General features: G+C 35.2%; 1 protein-coding gene across 1 annotated transcript in view; it reads left to right on the top strand.

Annotated features, from left to right (window-relative positions):
- The first annotated feature begins 474 nt into the window (after positions 1–474).
- The window catches only part of LOC113518632 (hsp70-binding protein 1), a 34,518-nt gene continuing 16,750 nt past the window's right edge, over positions 475–18,242 (top strand). The window contains exon 1 of the mRNA XM_052901722.1: positions 475–567. Within this exon, the coding sequence (XP_052757682.1) occupies positions 490–567 (78 nt within the window). The 5' untranslated portion in view covers positions 475–489. The remainder of the gene's footprint in view (positions 568–18,242) is intronic.

Here is an 18,242-nt window from a genome sequence, read left to right as displayed (position 1 = left end):
CACGTCGCAGCAATAGTTATTTCCACGGTGTGCTTATGGTGTTCAATGTGGAAACTGCTATTGTTTATATTGATGATGCTGACTGAAGACATTAGGCGTCGGCGAGCGCCGCGGCGACTGGTGACCCTTTTGCGTATCGCGCGCGCTGGCGGGCGATAACGCGAGGTCGTCGGTCGAGAGTGCGACGTTGCAAGACCGCGCGCCCGCTGCTCAAGGCGCTGAGACCACGTTACAACAAAATACGAAAGTCTAGTGTTGTAGTGTGGGCGAAATATCTCTAGGGGAATAACGCGTTTCCAAGTACTAGTTTATAGGAGCTAATAGGTGCCTAGGTACCCATCTGACGGGTCCAACAGACGCTAGCATTCCCAACCAAAGTACCAAACCGCGTATCTACAATTTCTAGGTAACAAATACGGGTTTATAAACTACATTCTAACATACTTATCTATAGATAAGTAAGTGTATGTGCTATCTACAGGTATATGTATGTGGGTAGGTACAGTTGCAATCTTATTGCAAGTAGGACAAGAGGTGTCTCGGCTTGAGAGGGCCACGAAACTAATGGTAAAAATTAATAAGTATTTATCTACACATATATATTTACATATATAAAATACTAACTTACTATACTATATATAAGCTAGCTGAAGTGGTGACCCCGTACAGGCAAACGCAGTGTAGGACAACCCCCCACTAGGTGGAGTGACGACTTCAGGTGCATTGCAGGGAGTCAGTGCATGCATGTGAATCAAAACCGTTCCTTATTACAGTCTATGGGGGAGGCAGGAGTGCATGATCGACTAACACCATGCATTTTTGTCATTCAAGTAATCGTTTATTGTGTAACAGGCCTTGTTCAAGTGTTTTTAATAACACGCATATTTTAGTAAAACTATAAAATAATAAATTAATAAAAAAATATATATAATAAAATAATTTTAGTAAAACTGCATTTTTTCTTCGTAAACCTGAAGTACCGCTTGTGAAATAATGCCTAATTATTATTAATCTAAAATAAGTGTTTTCAATCCAATGCGTGTTATCTAGGTGACGGGGGTCGCTGTTAGTATGGATACAGATCAATGGTCAGGCAACTATTATGTAGATACGATTAAAGTCATTTTAGCTGAACTCATTTTCACCACCGTACAACCCGCCACAAACTAAAGTTTCATCCCAATCATCTGGACGAGTGGCGGTCCTCCCCCGTGCGTTTTTCAATGCACTTTCTTCCACGCACAACCATTCTTTGGAATCAACTTCCAGCAGCAGTATTTCCGAACCGATACGACAACATAACCTTCAAGAAGAGAGTATATTCCTTTTTAAAAGGCCGGCAGCACACTTGCAATGCCGCTGGTGTTGTGGGTGATCATGGGAGGCGGTAGTCACTTACCATCAGGTGAGCCGCATGCTCGTCTGCCCCCTGCGTTGTAAAAAAGAAAAAAAAAACACAAATTAGAAATTTTTGAACATCACTGTGAATAATTGATACCTATTAGTTCCTCTCTTTCCGTATTTAGGGAAAGTAGATAAAACTTTATTTGAAAAATCAGTTTAGAATAATATACGAATATGTACCTGAAGAAGGTAATTTTTTTTTTTAATTTATTCATGACTATGGATACAAGTCCTTCAGTCGCAATCATGTCTATTTCAATCGTCACTCACCAGAGGGAGACTTTGTACAAAAGTCGTTTGCTTGGATACCTCTGTCCTATTCGTGTTTCAACCGTAAAGCAGTTTCGGTTTGAAGGGTGGGATATGGCGTGAATTTACTGGGTACAGAGGAATAACACCTGAGTCCTCAGGAATGGCAACGCATGGGGGTATCATGGGCGAAACAGTATACTCTGTTATGTCCATGGTACTGCGCATATATTCATGTGTATAGGCGACGGTTACCACTTTCCATCAGGTGGGCCGTCAGCTTGTTTGCCATTCTAAGTTGTATGAAAAACTTATCTAATAATTGAATAATATTACTTCAATGACACAGAACGTTTATTAAGATTCAGTAATCAATATTTTTATGTTCTCAACGATAAATACCATTACGATGATGCGAGAGTACAATACGTACATACAAATAGTACATGGGGAAAAGCTTTAACAGCCTCACTGCTAGCAATACACCGTGTCAGGTTGACCTCCATGCTGTTCCCCCTGAAATCCATCGCGGTTAATTCCCATTGATATTCACCTTCCCACCACCATATCCACCTGAATTTCCGTTCACCTATCATCCCTCACTGGTGCCCCACCAGCGTATACCGTTAGCGGAGGCGGGGTTACCATCCTGGGGAATGTGCTAATATACCGGCGCATCCTCCGAGTGGTAGGGTGAGCACGCCATCCATCCTATCTTGAGAGAGGAGACTTGTTCTTACCATCTGGAGGCGGGTCGCTGCCGTCGGAGATGTGGTGAGTGCGAAAGTGAACCCATGTCTCCGACATATGGCACCTCGAAGGTATATCGTCTGGTTTTTAGTGGGTACACCCCCACCTTACGGGGGGATTTCCACAGTACCCATTCACCTCCCACAAGGTGTATGGGTCTGCATAAAACATTTTCCAGACGTTAAAAAAAAAGGCGGGGTTACCATTCCATTATTATACATTAAAAAAATAAAATACAAAGAATATTTGTATCGAATATTCTATTACGCGAACGCGAATACATGCGAATATTCGTTACGTCACTATTTCCACCTAATTTTGCACACGTGCATACCAGTGACGGCGCTCAGTGTGGGTATTGTTATTATTATTTATTGCGTCGATGTGTGCGTTACGAATCACCAGAGACGGCAGTGTGCGCAACTCCAGTGGACAACTTCACTACAGTCTAACAAAAGTGACTCGCGCTGTTTCGCTACGATTACCGGCGAGTGGACATTTTTTAGGGTCGCGTTTTTAACTAATGTGTGTTTGGTTTATCATACCGAATACATTTATTTTGCGTTCGTTATTATGTCAAAACTGTGAAATATGGTTATTTTTTTAAATAAACGGTGAGCGAGTTTATATAGCACATTGTACGGTATTGCGTGAGTGGACAGATTTTAGGGCACAATTTTTTAAAAAGTGTATATTAAACAGCTGTTTAAAAAAGTGAGGTTATTAAATATGGTCAACTATTGTACTATATGTATGAACAATAATAGAACGAACAAAAATATATCGTATTTTACGTACCCAAGGGAACAGACTAGGTAAGTAAAAACACTCATTTCTAGACATAAATGGTTAAATTATCTATTTATTTATTAGTACATTACTGCAGCGGCCAGCAACTGAGGCATTGATGGACGAACGTGCAAATGTGGGCCGAAGCGTAGCCGAGGCACACATACGTGAGTCCATTAATGCCTAGTTGCGGCCAAGGCTTGTATAGTACTTTTCTCAAACAATGCGCGGAAATCAAAAACACAATTTTACTTTTTAGGTTCAATGACGAATAACGAACAATAATAATTTTTCACGCGTCATAATGTTCCTTTGTTTTTTTTTTGCAATAAGCAGCTTTCTATTTGGAGGCCAGTTCGAAATTTAAATAAAACCTTATATTAGTTACCTCCTTGGTAGCCATGTTTCAAAGTAAGAGGTCGTTCCATTTTTAAATTACAGGACAGATATGAGTTTACATAGTAATTTATCTGGCCGCAAAACACGACAGATATGGATTTTCATACAACTTTTGCCGGCCGCTGCCCGCATGTATCTGGCCAGTACGGCAATTTTCATTTATTTCTAAGAAGATTGTCAAAATAATGCTCACATTTCCAAGCATGTTTGAGAAATAAATATTATCTAAAAGACAACATTGTTATATTTCTATGTCATTATTGTAGTCTAGTTTTTTTAACTTATATTTAATTTATATTGGTTATAGTATTATTAATAATGATAAGGAATGAAACATATAAGCGTAAAAACCACGTGCAGGTAAGCATAGTGTAGAATGACAACCTTCCCGCGACGGGGAAAGGGTCTACTGGTAATGAGGTGTAACAGTTACATTGTTACTGTTTGCCCCATCGTGCCGAACTTCACGTGGTTCCTCTTTCAAACCATCGTAGTTAATTCTCAGTGACTTCAGCACGATGGGCTACGACATACGATAGCGTGCGTATACCGACAGCGAAGGGGGAGGGGGATTGTTAGGTTTAGAGAGGCTAGTCTACATTGCTAGCAGTATACCCTATTAGATTGACTTTCATGCTTAACTCTTAGAATACATTAATTGAATCTAGGTAAAGTAGTCTTGTTGAGCCGAGTGATCTGATTTCATCTTCGCCTTTCACCCTTACTTCTCTGGTACCTTGCTATCAGCCGCGTAAACGTAGTAAAAGTACCTTTTTCATTTAACAAAAACAAATATTAATTTAGCGTTTAATTTCAGATTACTTGAATGGCTCAAAGCTGTCGATCGGGAAGACCTCCTTCCTAAACTAACCGACAACAAAACCAGACAGCAACACAGAATATGCGAGGAACATTTTGAAGAGGACTGCATTGTGTTTTCCAAAAAAGGAACTATAAAATATTTAACTGCTGATGCATTCCCAACCCTTAAATTACGTTCACTTCAAGGACCAAGTATGGACCAAGGAAACACTGCAGGTACAAGCACTAGTCATTGGGAAACTGTGTATCTTCAAGAAGATACTGTTACTGAAACTTATGTCTCGGACAACGATGTTAAAACACTTCATTGTTGTAAAATAGATTTAGACGATGACAAGCCTTCTAATAGCAAGGCGCAATGGACACAACAAAATACTTCGAGGGGCACAAGAACAAAAAAACTAGTTTCCAATCCGTTCACCACAGACTTTTTTAAAGTTTGCAATAATTCGGACATTATTAGTAAAGGTATGTGCCAAATATTAAAGTGGCAAACGGATTATAAGAAAAATGGAAATAAATACAGCAATGTCAATTTCAATTTGTTTGCACTCAATCTTCATTTTTCAAGCCAAGAAATATATAGATTCCTTTCACATACATTAAATTTACCTCCTCTTGCTACCTTAAAAACAAATTTTAAGCCAAAGGGGACTAAGTTAGACAAACATTTGTTGGCTGTTTTAAAAATGAAGGTTGACAAAATGGATGCTAAAGAAAAGATTTGCAGTATCTCCGTGGATAGCACCTCTGTAAAACCCAGTTTATTTTACGATATTACAAATGATAAAATTATAGGATTTCACGAATACAATGGGATTCAAAGAGCAAAAGCGGCCGAGCATTGTGTAGTTATTATGGTCCATGGAATAATATATAATTGGAAACAGCCAATAGCTATTGCATTTCCGAGTCAGTGCAAATCATATATGGACTTGAATACTTGGATTGACGAAATAATTGTTGATTTGATAACAACCATTGGTCTGGATATACGAGTGTTTGTCTCAGCTTTAGGTTCGAAATTCGTGGGCACCTCAAAACTACGTTCTGTAAGCAGTGAAGAAACATACTTCACGGTGAACGGACGCAAAATTTATTGTATTTTCGATGTCCTCCATCTTATCAATTGCTTGAGAGATGAATTAACCATTTGTGATTTCATTTTCGATAATAAAATAGCGAGATGGTCTCATGTTGCAAATATGTATGATCAGGAGAGAACGAAACAAATAAAATTGGCACCTAAACTGATAGACGATCACATCTATCCAAAAAATTTGCGAAAAACAAATATAAATTATGCTGCACAAGTATTGAGCCGGTCTGTAGCGTCGGCCATTGATACATATATTGATTTAAATCTTATTGATGTAGCTGCAAGAGATACTGCTGATTTTATTAATAAAATAAATAATTTATTCGACATACTTAATTCAAAAACGCTAGGATCTAAGAAAAAATTTAAAAGGGCTTTCTGTGGCGAACATTACCAAATCCAGTTCTTACAGGATATGTTAAAGTTTTTCAAATATCTAAGGTTAAGAAAGACAGGTACAGAAGTAGATGTTACGGGCGAGAAGAGTTTTATTATTGGTTTTAAAGTGTCCATTAAATCTGTATTACAGCTGTATGATGATTTAAAATCAGCGGGAATTGCAGTAATTTATACGAGACGTCTTAGTCTTGATGCTATTAGATATGTATTTGACAAAGTACGGCGGGCAAATGGCGGTCAGGAACCAACGTGCCGAAAGCTAGATATAGCATTTAAAAAATTTTTCGTAGACAACCTCTTAAAAAGGCCTGAGACAGCCAAATGCAATGAAGATTTGGAAAGTTTGTTAGTAAAACAATTGGATCGTCAGGTCGGTCCACCCACTTTTATTCCAGATCCCATTCTAATTGGAACAGCTGATTATAGATTTAATCTGCCCGATCAGAGCTCGCTGGCTTGCGCCACTATCTATTTGTACAGAAAGTGTAAAGAAGTACACAATTGTGAAAAAATTACATCGTTATCAATCCCTCCGGAAAGTTTTGTAGTATATGTAAAATTTTTAGAGGTCACTGCGTGTGAATATTTCGACACCACGCCAAGAATCACCAATCCCGGTAACGTGTTATTGAGGAATTTCGACGCGATGTACAAACTTCACTTGCCATGCGAATGTTTCCCTATAGATTATTTGAAAAAACTGTTTATCAGATTTCGATTATACCATATGTTTAAAAGAAATAACAAAGCGTGGAAGGACAGAAATTGTAAAGAAAAAATATTTAATGTAAATCTTTTTGATAATTAATAAATCATGGTAATTATTTTAATGACCTTTTAATTAGATCGTTATTTATTGTAATGTAACAATTTTTATATAATTGAGCTTAATAAATATAATATAATATTATATTAAGATATAATATAATTTCATCGTGCCTCCGATCAAACTGTTTATAATTACTCCTCTCCATCCAAAGGTTGCCTGCAAGAGATCGCTTTTAGCGATAAGGTCGCCCATTGTTTTCTCATTGTGATTATTTCTTGTAATTGTTTATATTTATAATAAGTTTACTATTGTAATCTTTTGGAGGAAACAATAAAGAGTATCTATCTATCTATGATTTGTCGGCTAATTGTATTTACCTAATTAAGTCCTCGTCTGACAAATAACTGCAAAGATTATGTTTATAGATACTTATATATGTGTGTATATAATATGTGGTCATGGCTGGAAAGAAGCCATATAGTATATTTAAAAAAAGAATAAGAATGATTTGAATTTTAGCATACCATTCTTGTATCTCTGTGTGTAATGTTTTTGTAACTATAATTTTGTTATGTAAATAAATATAAAAAACACTAGTGGAACTATTAAAGTGGTATCATTTTGGAGTAAATCGTCTATTTTTTGGTCCATCGAGTCGGAGTATCGAGGATTAACGACAAATTTAAAATCGCATTTTTGCACGAAGTCGGCGAGCGTCAATTGTTGTTGCTGAACATTGTATCGTCGTATTGCAGCCGTAAGGACATCGAAGAAGAACTAAACATAGTGTTGTAAGTGATAAGTGCTGGTGAACTGTGAGTACATTTTATTTATCTAATTACAGAAGACTAAGGAATTTACTCTAAACATTTCATATAAATATTTACTTGTAAAAACTTCGGATATTATTGAAACTTTATTATTAAATTTATACAATGGATTCATACATAAAAGTACAGCTTGATTTAAATGAAAGAATTAGTAGAGCAAAGTCCAACTTCAAAAAGGCACCCAAGGAGCGACTTCGTTCCATAGATTATATTGGTACTAGATTAGAAGCTTTAGAAGAATTATGGCGTCAGTTTAGTTCGACACATACACAACTCATTCAAAATACAGATTACAAAGATTTGAATGCTAGTTCCTACGTATGTAATAACGTCTATGATTCTACTGAAGAGTTATATATAGAATACAAATTTCAACTGAAGGAAACATTGACTAGTTTAAGGCATTCTAGTACTGAAAGTGCGAGTTGTTCCGAACAAAACAATAGTAATAATAATCTTAATTGCAATTTAAAGCTGCCCAAGATATCTATATCCCCGTTCTCAGGCAAATATTCAGAATGGATTAGTTTTAGAGATCTGTTCGTATCATTGGTACATAATAATAAACATTTAGATGACGTACAAAAACTGCATTACTTGAAAGGATTATTAGTTGGGAAAGCGGAGCAATTACTACGTCATGTACCGATTACACATGATAATTATACTATTTGTTGGGAACAGTTGGAGAAAAGATATAATAATAAAAAATATCTTTCAAACTGTATTCTGAAAAGGTTTATGAATCAAAAAAGCATCAGTACTGAATCAGCTAGTACACTAAAGGAGTTGCTAGATACTACTAATGAATGTCTTCATGGGCTTAACAATTTAGGAATAGACATCAGTACTTGGGACGTGCTTGTTATCTATATTATAAGTCAAAAATTAGATATGGAGTCTCGCAAGCAGTGGGAACTAAAAATCAGCGAGTTCTCAGATGAGTTACCTACCTTGAAGCAGTTCCAAGACTTTTTAGAAACTAGATTTAGAGCGTTAGAGTTTATTGATCCAAAATTGTCTAAGTCTAATGTAGTGCATAAAAGTAATGTTATTAATAATAGCCCTAAAGTATATCACACAACCAATTTTATATGTCCTTACTGTTCTGAAAGTCATCGTTTAGCAAATTGTAAAAAGTTTTCTAAAGAGGAAACTGATATTAGACGCGAATTCGTCCAATCCCAGGGTTTGTGCTTTAACTGTTTATGTTCAGGGCACTCTGTATTTGCTTGTCGTCAAATCTCTCGTTGCCGTTTATGCAGACGGAAGCATCATTCTCTACTCCATTTAAAAAATGTTACCAATATCAATTCAACCGACACTACAGGTATCGCAAATCAATCGGTTGAACATGCAACAACATCATCGTCTGTAGATCAATCCACTAGTGTCACAGCCTGTGTTTCGACCTCAAACTGTCAAGTCTTACTTGCAACAGCATTAGTTAGCGCACAATCGAAATCAGGTAATGGTATCACACTGAGATGTTTAATAGATCCAGGTTCTCAAGCTAGTTTTATTACTGAATCTGCTGTGCAATTGCTGACCTTAAAGAAGATACCACACAAAAGTGTAATTACAGGATTAGGAAGTGATCAGGGTCATTCATTGACCTCTAAGTCTATGGTATCGGTTTCATTACAATCACTTCATGATCCCAATTTTACGTTTAAGGTTCAAGCTTTTGTCTTGAGTAAACTTACTTCAATCCTCCCTGAGAGGCAAGTTATTGTAGAACTGTGGTCGGAGTTTTCAAATATCAAACTGGCAGATCCATCATTTCATACACCAAACAAAATCGATATTCTTCTCGGAGCAGATGTTTACAGTCAGATCTTGTTAGATGGTGTAATCAAAGGTCCACCAGGTGTACCTATAGCTCAGCGAACAACGCTTGGTTGGATTTTTTCTGGTCCTGTTAATTTAGATGAAACAAATAATATACAAAGGCTACTAATTAGTATGCATATTTCTCATGTAAGTGAAGATGACTTATTAAAGAAATTTTGGGAGTTGGAAGCTGAAAACAGTGTAGATATTAAAAAACATTTATCTGAAGAAGAAAAGAAATGTGAAGAAATATTTACAAATACTACGAAGCGGGACAATTCAGGGAGATATATAGTTAATCTTCCATTCCGTAGTGATGATCCCAGTCGTAAATATGGCAATTCTAAAATTATTGCAACTAAAAGATTTCTGCAACTAGAAAAAAGATTATCAATGGATCCTAATTTAAAAATTAAATACGCTGAAGTCATTTCAGAATATCTAGAATTAGGACACATGGAGAAAGTACCAATAACTGAACAAGATGATCCTGAAGCAGTCTATTTACCACACCATGCAGTGGTGCGAGAGGATAGAACCACTACAAAAGTAAGAGTTGTTTTCGATGCAAGTTGTCCTGGTACAAATGGCGTATCTTTAAATCAAGATTTATTAGTAGGACCCACTCTTCAAGCTGACTTGCGTCATCTCTTAATACGTTGGCGTCGTTATCCTATATGTCTTGTGTCTGATATAATTAAAATGTATAGACAGATAAAGGTTGAGGAAAGACACACTAACTTTCAACGTCTGGTATGGCGTGATCATCCGGAAAGTGAACTGCAACATATGAGACTATTACGAGTAACATTTGGAACGGTATCAGCACCTTACCTTGCTGTTCGGTGTTTACATCAAATTGTTTATGATGAAGGCAAAAATTATCCTCTTGCTGCTGAAAGAGTTCTAAATCATTTTTATATGGACGATTTACTAACAGGTTGTGAGTCAGTCGAAGAAGGTATTCAAATCTATAAGGAGATAAATGAGTTATTGAAAAAAGGAGGATTTGAGCTTCAGAAATGGAGTAGTAATAGTGAGGAATTATTGAAAGTAATTAGTGAAGAGGATGTAGCTTCACAAGGAAGCGTGCAATTAAAAATAGATAGTGTTTTGAAAATTCTGGGACTGACCTGGAATCGAAGTAGTGATCATTTTGAATATGTTGTACAACTGCCTGAACTGAAGGCACCTGTAACTAAAAGAAAAGTTATTTCCGATATTTCTCGGATTTTTAATTCAGTTGAATGGTTAATGTCTGTTATTCGTGTAAGAACATTTATCCAAATGTTATGGCTCTCTGGAATAGGTTTAGATGAAGAATTACTAATACAACTTTTGAATAAATGGTTACAGTATCTAAAGAATCTTCAAGAAACTTACCTGGTTGATGAATTAAAGAACGAAGAAAGAAAAAAGAAAGATTAGCAGTAGTGTTATTATAGATAGTGTTATTATTAGTAGATTAGAAAAGAAAATTGTACTTACCTTCTCGAATCCGTGGAATGATGAAGATGAAACTCTAAGAGTTGATAGACAGTCGCAATGTACTAATATTAATGGTACATATCATCAGTGCATTATTTTACATAGTTTGCACACTATAATCTTATTAATAATATATAGAAGTTTACTTAAGTTTCTCCTTCGGTTTCATCATAGATATAAATGTAATCATAAGGTCCCACAACTACAAATAGGTGACATAGTGTTGGTGATGGAGAATGATCTTCCGCCAGCATATAATGGCTTTATGGTTTTATAGTTGAAAAGCACCCGGGAATAGACGGTGTTACACGTGTTGTTAGTTTACGCTGCAAAAACAGCATTATAAAAAGGGCTGTATCAAAACTTTGTTTTCTACCATAGTTATTTTGTTTATTTTAAGAGTGAGCGTCTAACATTAATTGATAACTATAATTAAGATCTAAAGCAGTTCAAAGTATTATGTTATGTTTGTTCATTATTATATGTAGGGTAATATTGTTAAATTTCTACCAAGGACATTGTTTATTCTTTAATTATCTTAATTTTGTAAAGTATTTATTCATGGTGGGCGGATTAAGGACAATATTGTCATATAGTCCTTGGTGGGCGGTATGGTCATGGCTGGAAAGAAGCCATATAGTATATTTAAAAAAAGAATAAGAATGATTTGAATTTTAGCATACCAATTAATTTATTAAAACTATCTCTATCAATTCTTATTATTTAATAAAATATTATATTTTCACTAAATTCAGCGACAGTAATATAATTAGCATTCATGGGGAAGCGCAGTTGTAGAAAAAGGAAAAAAAAAGATGACGATTCAGGTGATGTAGACCATGAACCTTGTAATGACAAGGATATATATTCGGAAGATACTTCTACTGACTCAGAATCTGAAATTGATAAGGCCGATAAGTATAAACCTTACTACGTCACAGATTATATTAGAAGATATCCCGAGGAATCCCCTGGGACAGAATTTGTTGTCTTTGTAGAATCCTCAGATAGTCAGAAAACCATTGGATCCAGAGACTTGCTCTCACTCTCCTCCTGTTTAAAACGATTTAATAAAGGGGTAACTTATCTTAGATCTATAAATAAATTCAAAATCGGAGTATACTTTCAAAAGCCAGACTTAGCCAATGCTTTTTTAAATAATAAAACTTTTTTAAATGACTACCATTTTAAGGCCAGTATTCCTGCTTCTTCAACAGAAGTTACAGGCGTTATTAGAAATGTACCTACAAATATATCTAATAAAAAATATATACTATGATATCGAGTTCTAAGAAAATTATTGCTATTAAAAGAATTTTAAGAAAAAATACCTTGACTCATGGATATGTGTTACAGCCAACTCTAACCGTGACAATTACTTTTGCTGCATCTGTATTACCTGAATATCTGGATATTGGAGGTTGGCGCCACAATGTCACTCCATATATACCACCAGTTAAACAATGCTACCGGTGCTTGAGGTATGGACATTTAGCTAAATTCTGTAAGAATTCTGAGCGTTGCAGCATCTGCAAAGGTGAGCATAATTATAAAACTTGTACAACTGGAATGGAAAACGCTATTTGTGTACACTGCAATGGAAATCACACAAGTGTATCACCGCAATGCCCTGTTAAACAAAAGAAAATTGCTGAAAATAGATCTAAATTCAGACCTGCTTCTTTTGGAGATATACTTAGCACTGAAATATTTCCTAAACTGGGTAACAAACCTAAAAAAAATGTAGACCTAATTTCAATTCTAAATTCTGATAACAAGAGTTTATCACTTTTAATAGAAAGCATAATCAAACTTATTTCACTACATAACACAAAGAACACATCTATTAACACTAAAAGTGTTTTGAATGTGTTATATGATACTTTTGGTAATAGACCTATTTCACAAAATTCAATCGAGACCAATTAACTATCATACAGTGGAACGCTCAGAGCCTACTGAGCAATCGACATATTTTTACACAATTTTTAAATGAACATCATATTCACGTTGCTCTCATCTCAGAAACTTGGCTAAAACCACATTACAAATTAAAAATTAAAGATTATTGTATAGAACGAAATGATTGTGGTAATAACCACAATGGAGTAGCGATTATTATACATAATAGTATTAGATATAAAAAACTTCACTCTTTTTTCGACAATTCCTTGCAAACTATAGCTATTAGTATTGAAGTTAATAATTCTTGGTATTCAGTTGCCAGTATTTACTGTCCTACCAATAGTACACCTAGTTTTACTAAAGCCAAATTTAAGTTCTTTTTGGAGTCTCTTCCTAAACCCACTATCATATCTGGAGATTTAAATGCACATCATACTATGTGGGGTTGTACCTCCACTAATACAAGAGGTAAAGACATTCTTGATTGTTTAGATGAATGTAATTTGGTACTATTAAATGATAAGCAAGTTACTACTGTTGGCTCTCATATTTGGAGACCCAATGGCCTTGATTTAACTATGGTATCCCCATCCATATCATTAAAATGCGAGTGGTCGGTTCATGATGATCCGTTAGGAAGTTATCACCTGCCGACTTTTACTAAAATAAACACAAAGAACTCTTCATCAACTCCGTCAGGTGAACAACATGCTTCTATAGATGAAGTTAATAAACTTTTGTTAAATCGTATAAACCTACGTCTCGTTAATTGGGATCTTTATTCTGAAACTGTTAATCGATTACTTTTGGATTTCGAGTATGATGTCAATGAACCCTTAAACAATTACAATAGGTTCTGTAAAATTATTTTGACAGCTGTGGAACGTTCCGTTCCACGTAGGAACTTATCAAATAGCGGTGCAAATACTTCAAAGAGGCACAAACATATTGCAGTACCTTGGTGGAATAACAGGTGTGCGACAGCTGTCAATGATAGTAAAGCGGCTTACCTTAGGTTTAAACAAAATCCAACTCTCGATAATTACATAAATTTTAAAAGAGTTCAAGCTGTTAAAAAGTTAGTAATTAAGCAAGTAAGACAACAGGGGTGGCAGGAATTTTGTTCCAAATTTAATAGATTAACACCAATTTCCACTGTTTGGCAAAATATGAGAAAACTAAATTCAAAACATCGTCAAAATCATTTTAAAGATATATCATGGGTCAATGATTTTTTACGCAAATATACTCCTGATTTTGTACACTCATCTTTTGATGACAAACAGTTTAATTCTGTTAATTCATGCCCAAAATTTCTCACTGACCCATTCTCAATTGATGAAATATCCAGTGCAGTAAAATCTAGAAAAGATACAGCTAGTGGCCTTGATCGCTTAACATACAATATGTTTCGATTGCTGAATAAAATAAACCTTACTAAACTCTTACAAATTTTTAACGATTTATGGAAGGACTGTATTATCCCACCAGAATGGAAAATGGATTGTTTGATTCCAGTAATTAAACCCGGTAAAGATCCTACAAATTTCGACTCCTATAGACCTATAACATTGACGTCCTGTGCAGGCAAATTATTCGAACAATTAATTAAACAGCGTTTAGAGTTCTTTATTGAAAGTAATAGTATATTACCATCGAATCAATTTGGTTTTCGCCGTGGATATTCAGCGCGCGAAAGTTTAGCGAACTTCTATGTCGACCTTAGTACTGCTTTGAATAACGATGAATATGTTCTATCTGTTTTTTTAGATGTCGTAGGAGCTTTTAACAATGTAAATTTAACAGTTCTATCTTCGATTCTATCCTCATTTCTTCCAATGAAACTTATCGAATGGATTTATAATTTTCTTAGTAATAGAGAAGTGTATGTTAAAGTAAATAGTAAATTAATAGGACCTAGGTTAAGCTCTAAAGGAGTATGTCAAGGTGGTATTTTAAGCCCGCTACTATATATTTTATATATCTATAAACTTAATTTAGTTTTAGGAAACAGTGTGAACAACTTGCAATTTGCCGATGATTTATTAATTTATATAAAAGGAAAGAATATTATTGATATGCAATTAGTGTTAAATGAGTCATTAAAAAGACTTGAGAAATATTTTTCTCTTCTTTCCCTCGATATTAGTTTAACCAAAAGTAAAGTAGTTGTTTTTCATCAAGTTCATAAATATGTTCCATTAATGAATATTATATATAATAATCAAACTCTTCCAACAGACTGTAGCGTTAAATTTCTGGGGGTAATTTTTCATCAAAATTTAAAATGGGATCTATACGTTGATTGCTTAGTAGATCGTGCTTTAAGAGCCACTAATATAATAAGATCTGTAATTGGTCGTAACTGGGGAGCTGATCCTAAAATTATCCTTTTACTTTACAAATCTCTTGTTAGAAGTAATTTTGATTACGCTTTCTTTTGTTATGCCTCAGAACATAAATTAGTAGAAAAACTCGAAAAAATTCAAAATATGAATTTAAGACTTATTTTAGGTGCTATGTATACTTCTCCAATTATCTCAATGCAAGTAGAATGTAATTTGCCTCCTATCCTTCTTCGTTTCGAATACCTAAAACTCAAATTTCTCTTCAAAGTTTTTTCAGTTTCCAATAACCCACTCATACTCAAATTATTAAATTGCCCCATTTCTATGTTTTTGAATAAAACTATTATCAATGATTTGAATTTACGAGATGAATATAACATCTATAGTAGTAAGATACTTCCTTGTTATAATGGCCTTTATGAGAGTAAGTTCTGTAAGATCAAAATTGTTATACATAAAGACATAAAAGAAAAGCACGATATGTATGAGACTTTATCAGAATTTATTGACTACAGGCAGATATATACAGATGGTTCCAAAAATGCACTTAGCACTTCAGTGGCTTTTTACGATTTGTCAAATAGATTTGGTCACGGTTATAAAATTTCAACTTTGGCTAGTATTTACACAGCAGAAGCAAAAGCTATATTTTTAGCATTAGAATACATAGAAAAACAGGTACTATATTCGAAATGGATTATAATTACAGATAGTATGAGTGTTCTTATGGCATTAAAAAATAACACAATCATTTCATCATCAAACTACTTAATTCAAGAAATTCGTAATAAATATTATCATCTCTGTACTATATATGGAAAAGATATTATCTTCATCTGGACCCCTTCACATATTGGAGTGTTTGGGAATGAACAAGTAGACACTTTGGCTAAAATTATTAATTCAAGTGCTGCTCGTGTTCAAGATTTACCCCTTTGTTACTCAGATTGTAGTATTGGAATACATAAAATCGTTACAACTAAATGGGAGGAGCATTGGACTCAAATATTACAGACTAAAGGCAAATGGTACCGCAAAATTAATTGGCGTATTGGAAAACCGTGGTTCTGCAAAGGAAAGGACACAAACAGAAAATTTTACACCAATATTTGTAGATTACGAATCGGCCACGGACATTTCAACGAACACCTGCACCGAATGGGCATGATCGCTTCCCCATCATGCACATGGTGTAACTCAAATACAGCCCAAACTCTACATCACCTTTTTTTGATTGCTCTGAATTTGTCATTCAAAGACACATTATGTTTGACGAACTTAGGATTATCTTCAAAAAACCCGAAAATATCCCGCACTCAATCCCGCTTCTCTTAAGATTTCCTTCTTGTTTCAAAGCTATTTTCACTTATATTACTACAACATTCAAGGAGCTATAAGAATACTTTTATTGAATTGCAAGACAATGATTTTTTATAATTATTTATTTTTAATTTGATAAATCCACTGGTTTAAGAAAACTCAAGAAAAGATATTTATGAAAATGTACTTACCGGATTTGACAAATGAAATATTGAAGATTATGACAATAATTGAAGCGACATTAGAAAAATAAAATTCCAGACAATTTATCTTTTTGAAGACTAGGCAGCATGGTCTCCGACCTTAGCCTGTTCCAAACGGAACAAACGTACTAAAAAAAAAAAAAAAAAATTTAGCATACCATTCTTGTATCTCTGTGTGTAATGTTTTTGTAATTATAATTTTGTTATGTAAATAAATATAAAAAACACTAGTGGAACTATTAAAGTGGTATCATTTTGGAGTAAATCGTCTAATATGTAATATAAATATATAAATTTTGGATTACATTGTGATAAAACCGGTTAAATTCGAAATTGATTCAATCAAAAGCATTCAGTAAATATATGCTTTCAAATTAGAAAAATCCAAATAGGTTTACAACTGGTGGAGTTATGAGGTTACAAACATAAAAAAGGATACAACCGAATTGTGATACTTCTACTTTTTGAAGTCGGTTGAAAACAGTGGAGGCGTGATACTCTGGTGGTGGTGAGTGAGTTCTTAGCCGCTAAGAACTGAAAATAATGTACATATAAATACATACATTTAACTATCCATTGTTGATTATAAGTCACCCCTTGGCGGTGGTATGGACGTTGGCACCCCTTGGGGGTATTGCTAGTAGTTGCCACGCTTCGCAGGTGGATTGACAATCGCAGTTCAGGTTTTGGAGATGTTTTAAGAAGGACGCTGCTACCCATCCCTCGCCCTCCCTTAGTCGCCTCTTACGAAACCCACAGGAAGGGGGGAAGGGATTGTTAGTAATGGGGTTTAATGAACCCATTGCTAGTAGTATACCCTATCAGGTCGACCTCCACGCGGTTTCCCTTGGAAACCATTGTGGTTATTTCTTGTGGAATTCGTCACGATGGGCTAACTGACCTGTTTTCATTCTCATCTACCATCTCTCACTGGTGCCCCGCCAGTGTATACTGATAGCGTAGGTGGGGTTACCATTCCATTATCACCCATTAAAAAAAAAGACACCCACAGGATAGGAAAGCGTAACTTATTCTATGCTGGGACCACACGGCAAATATATACACTTTATAATATTACTCGTAGGGGGGAAAGGGATTGTTAGCAATGGAGTTTGACAGCCCCATTGCTAGCAATATGTCTTATTAGGTCGACCTCCACGTGGTTCCCCCTGGAAACCATCGTGAACAATTCTTGTTGAATTTGTCACGATGGGCTAACTGACCTGCTTCATCCTCACTTATCATTCTTCACTGGTGCCCCGCCGGTGTATACCGATAGCGCGGGTGAGGTTACCATTCCATTATCATCTATTAAAAAAAAAATTACTCGTAATTATATAAATAAAGAAAATTGTATGTCTGTCCTATCTAAAGAAAAGTCCACTTAACAGACCTTCATTGAATTCCTATTCCTTGCAAAAGACACTTGTCCGTCGTAGTCACGTGATTATATAGTACCTAGTGGTATTAACAAAGAATCGATTGGTTTTGTTCAAAATATTTTTACTAGGCAAGTGATGCTAGCGCCATCTGTACGCAAAACTTTCCATACGAAACGTCTATTTTGAAGTGAGTCGAGTCGCGCAGTAATTATAAGTAACTCCAACCGAGACTTCCGTGAAGGTCGACCCTCTC

The sequence above is a fragment of the Galleria mellonella genome, unplaced genomic scaffold (genome assembly GCF_026898425.1).
Source record: "Galleria mellonella isolate WM207_F2 unplaced genomic scaffold, CSIRO_AGI_GalMel_v1 utg789, whole genome shotgun sequence".
Classification (NCBI taxonomy): domain Eukaryota; kingdom Metazoa; phylum Arthropoda; class Insecta; order Lepidoptera; family Pyralidae; genus Galleria; species Galleria mellonella.
Note: the sequence above shows the minus strand (reverse complement) of the source record. Positions and strands in the feature narration are given on the sequence as shown.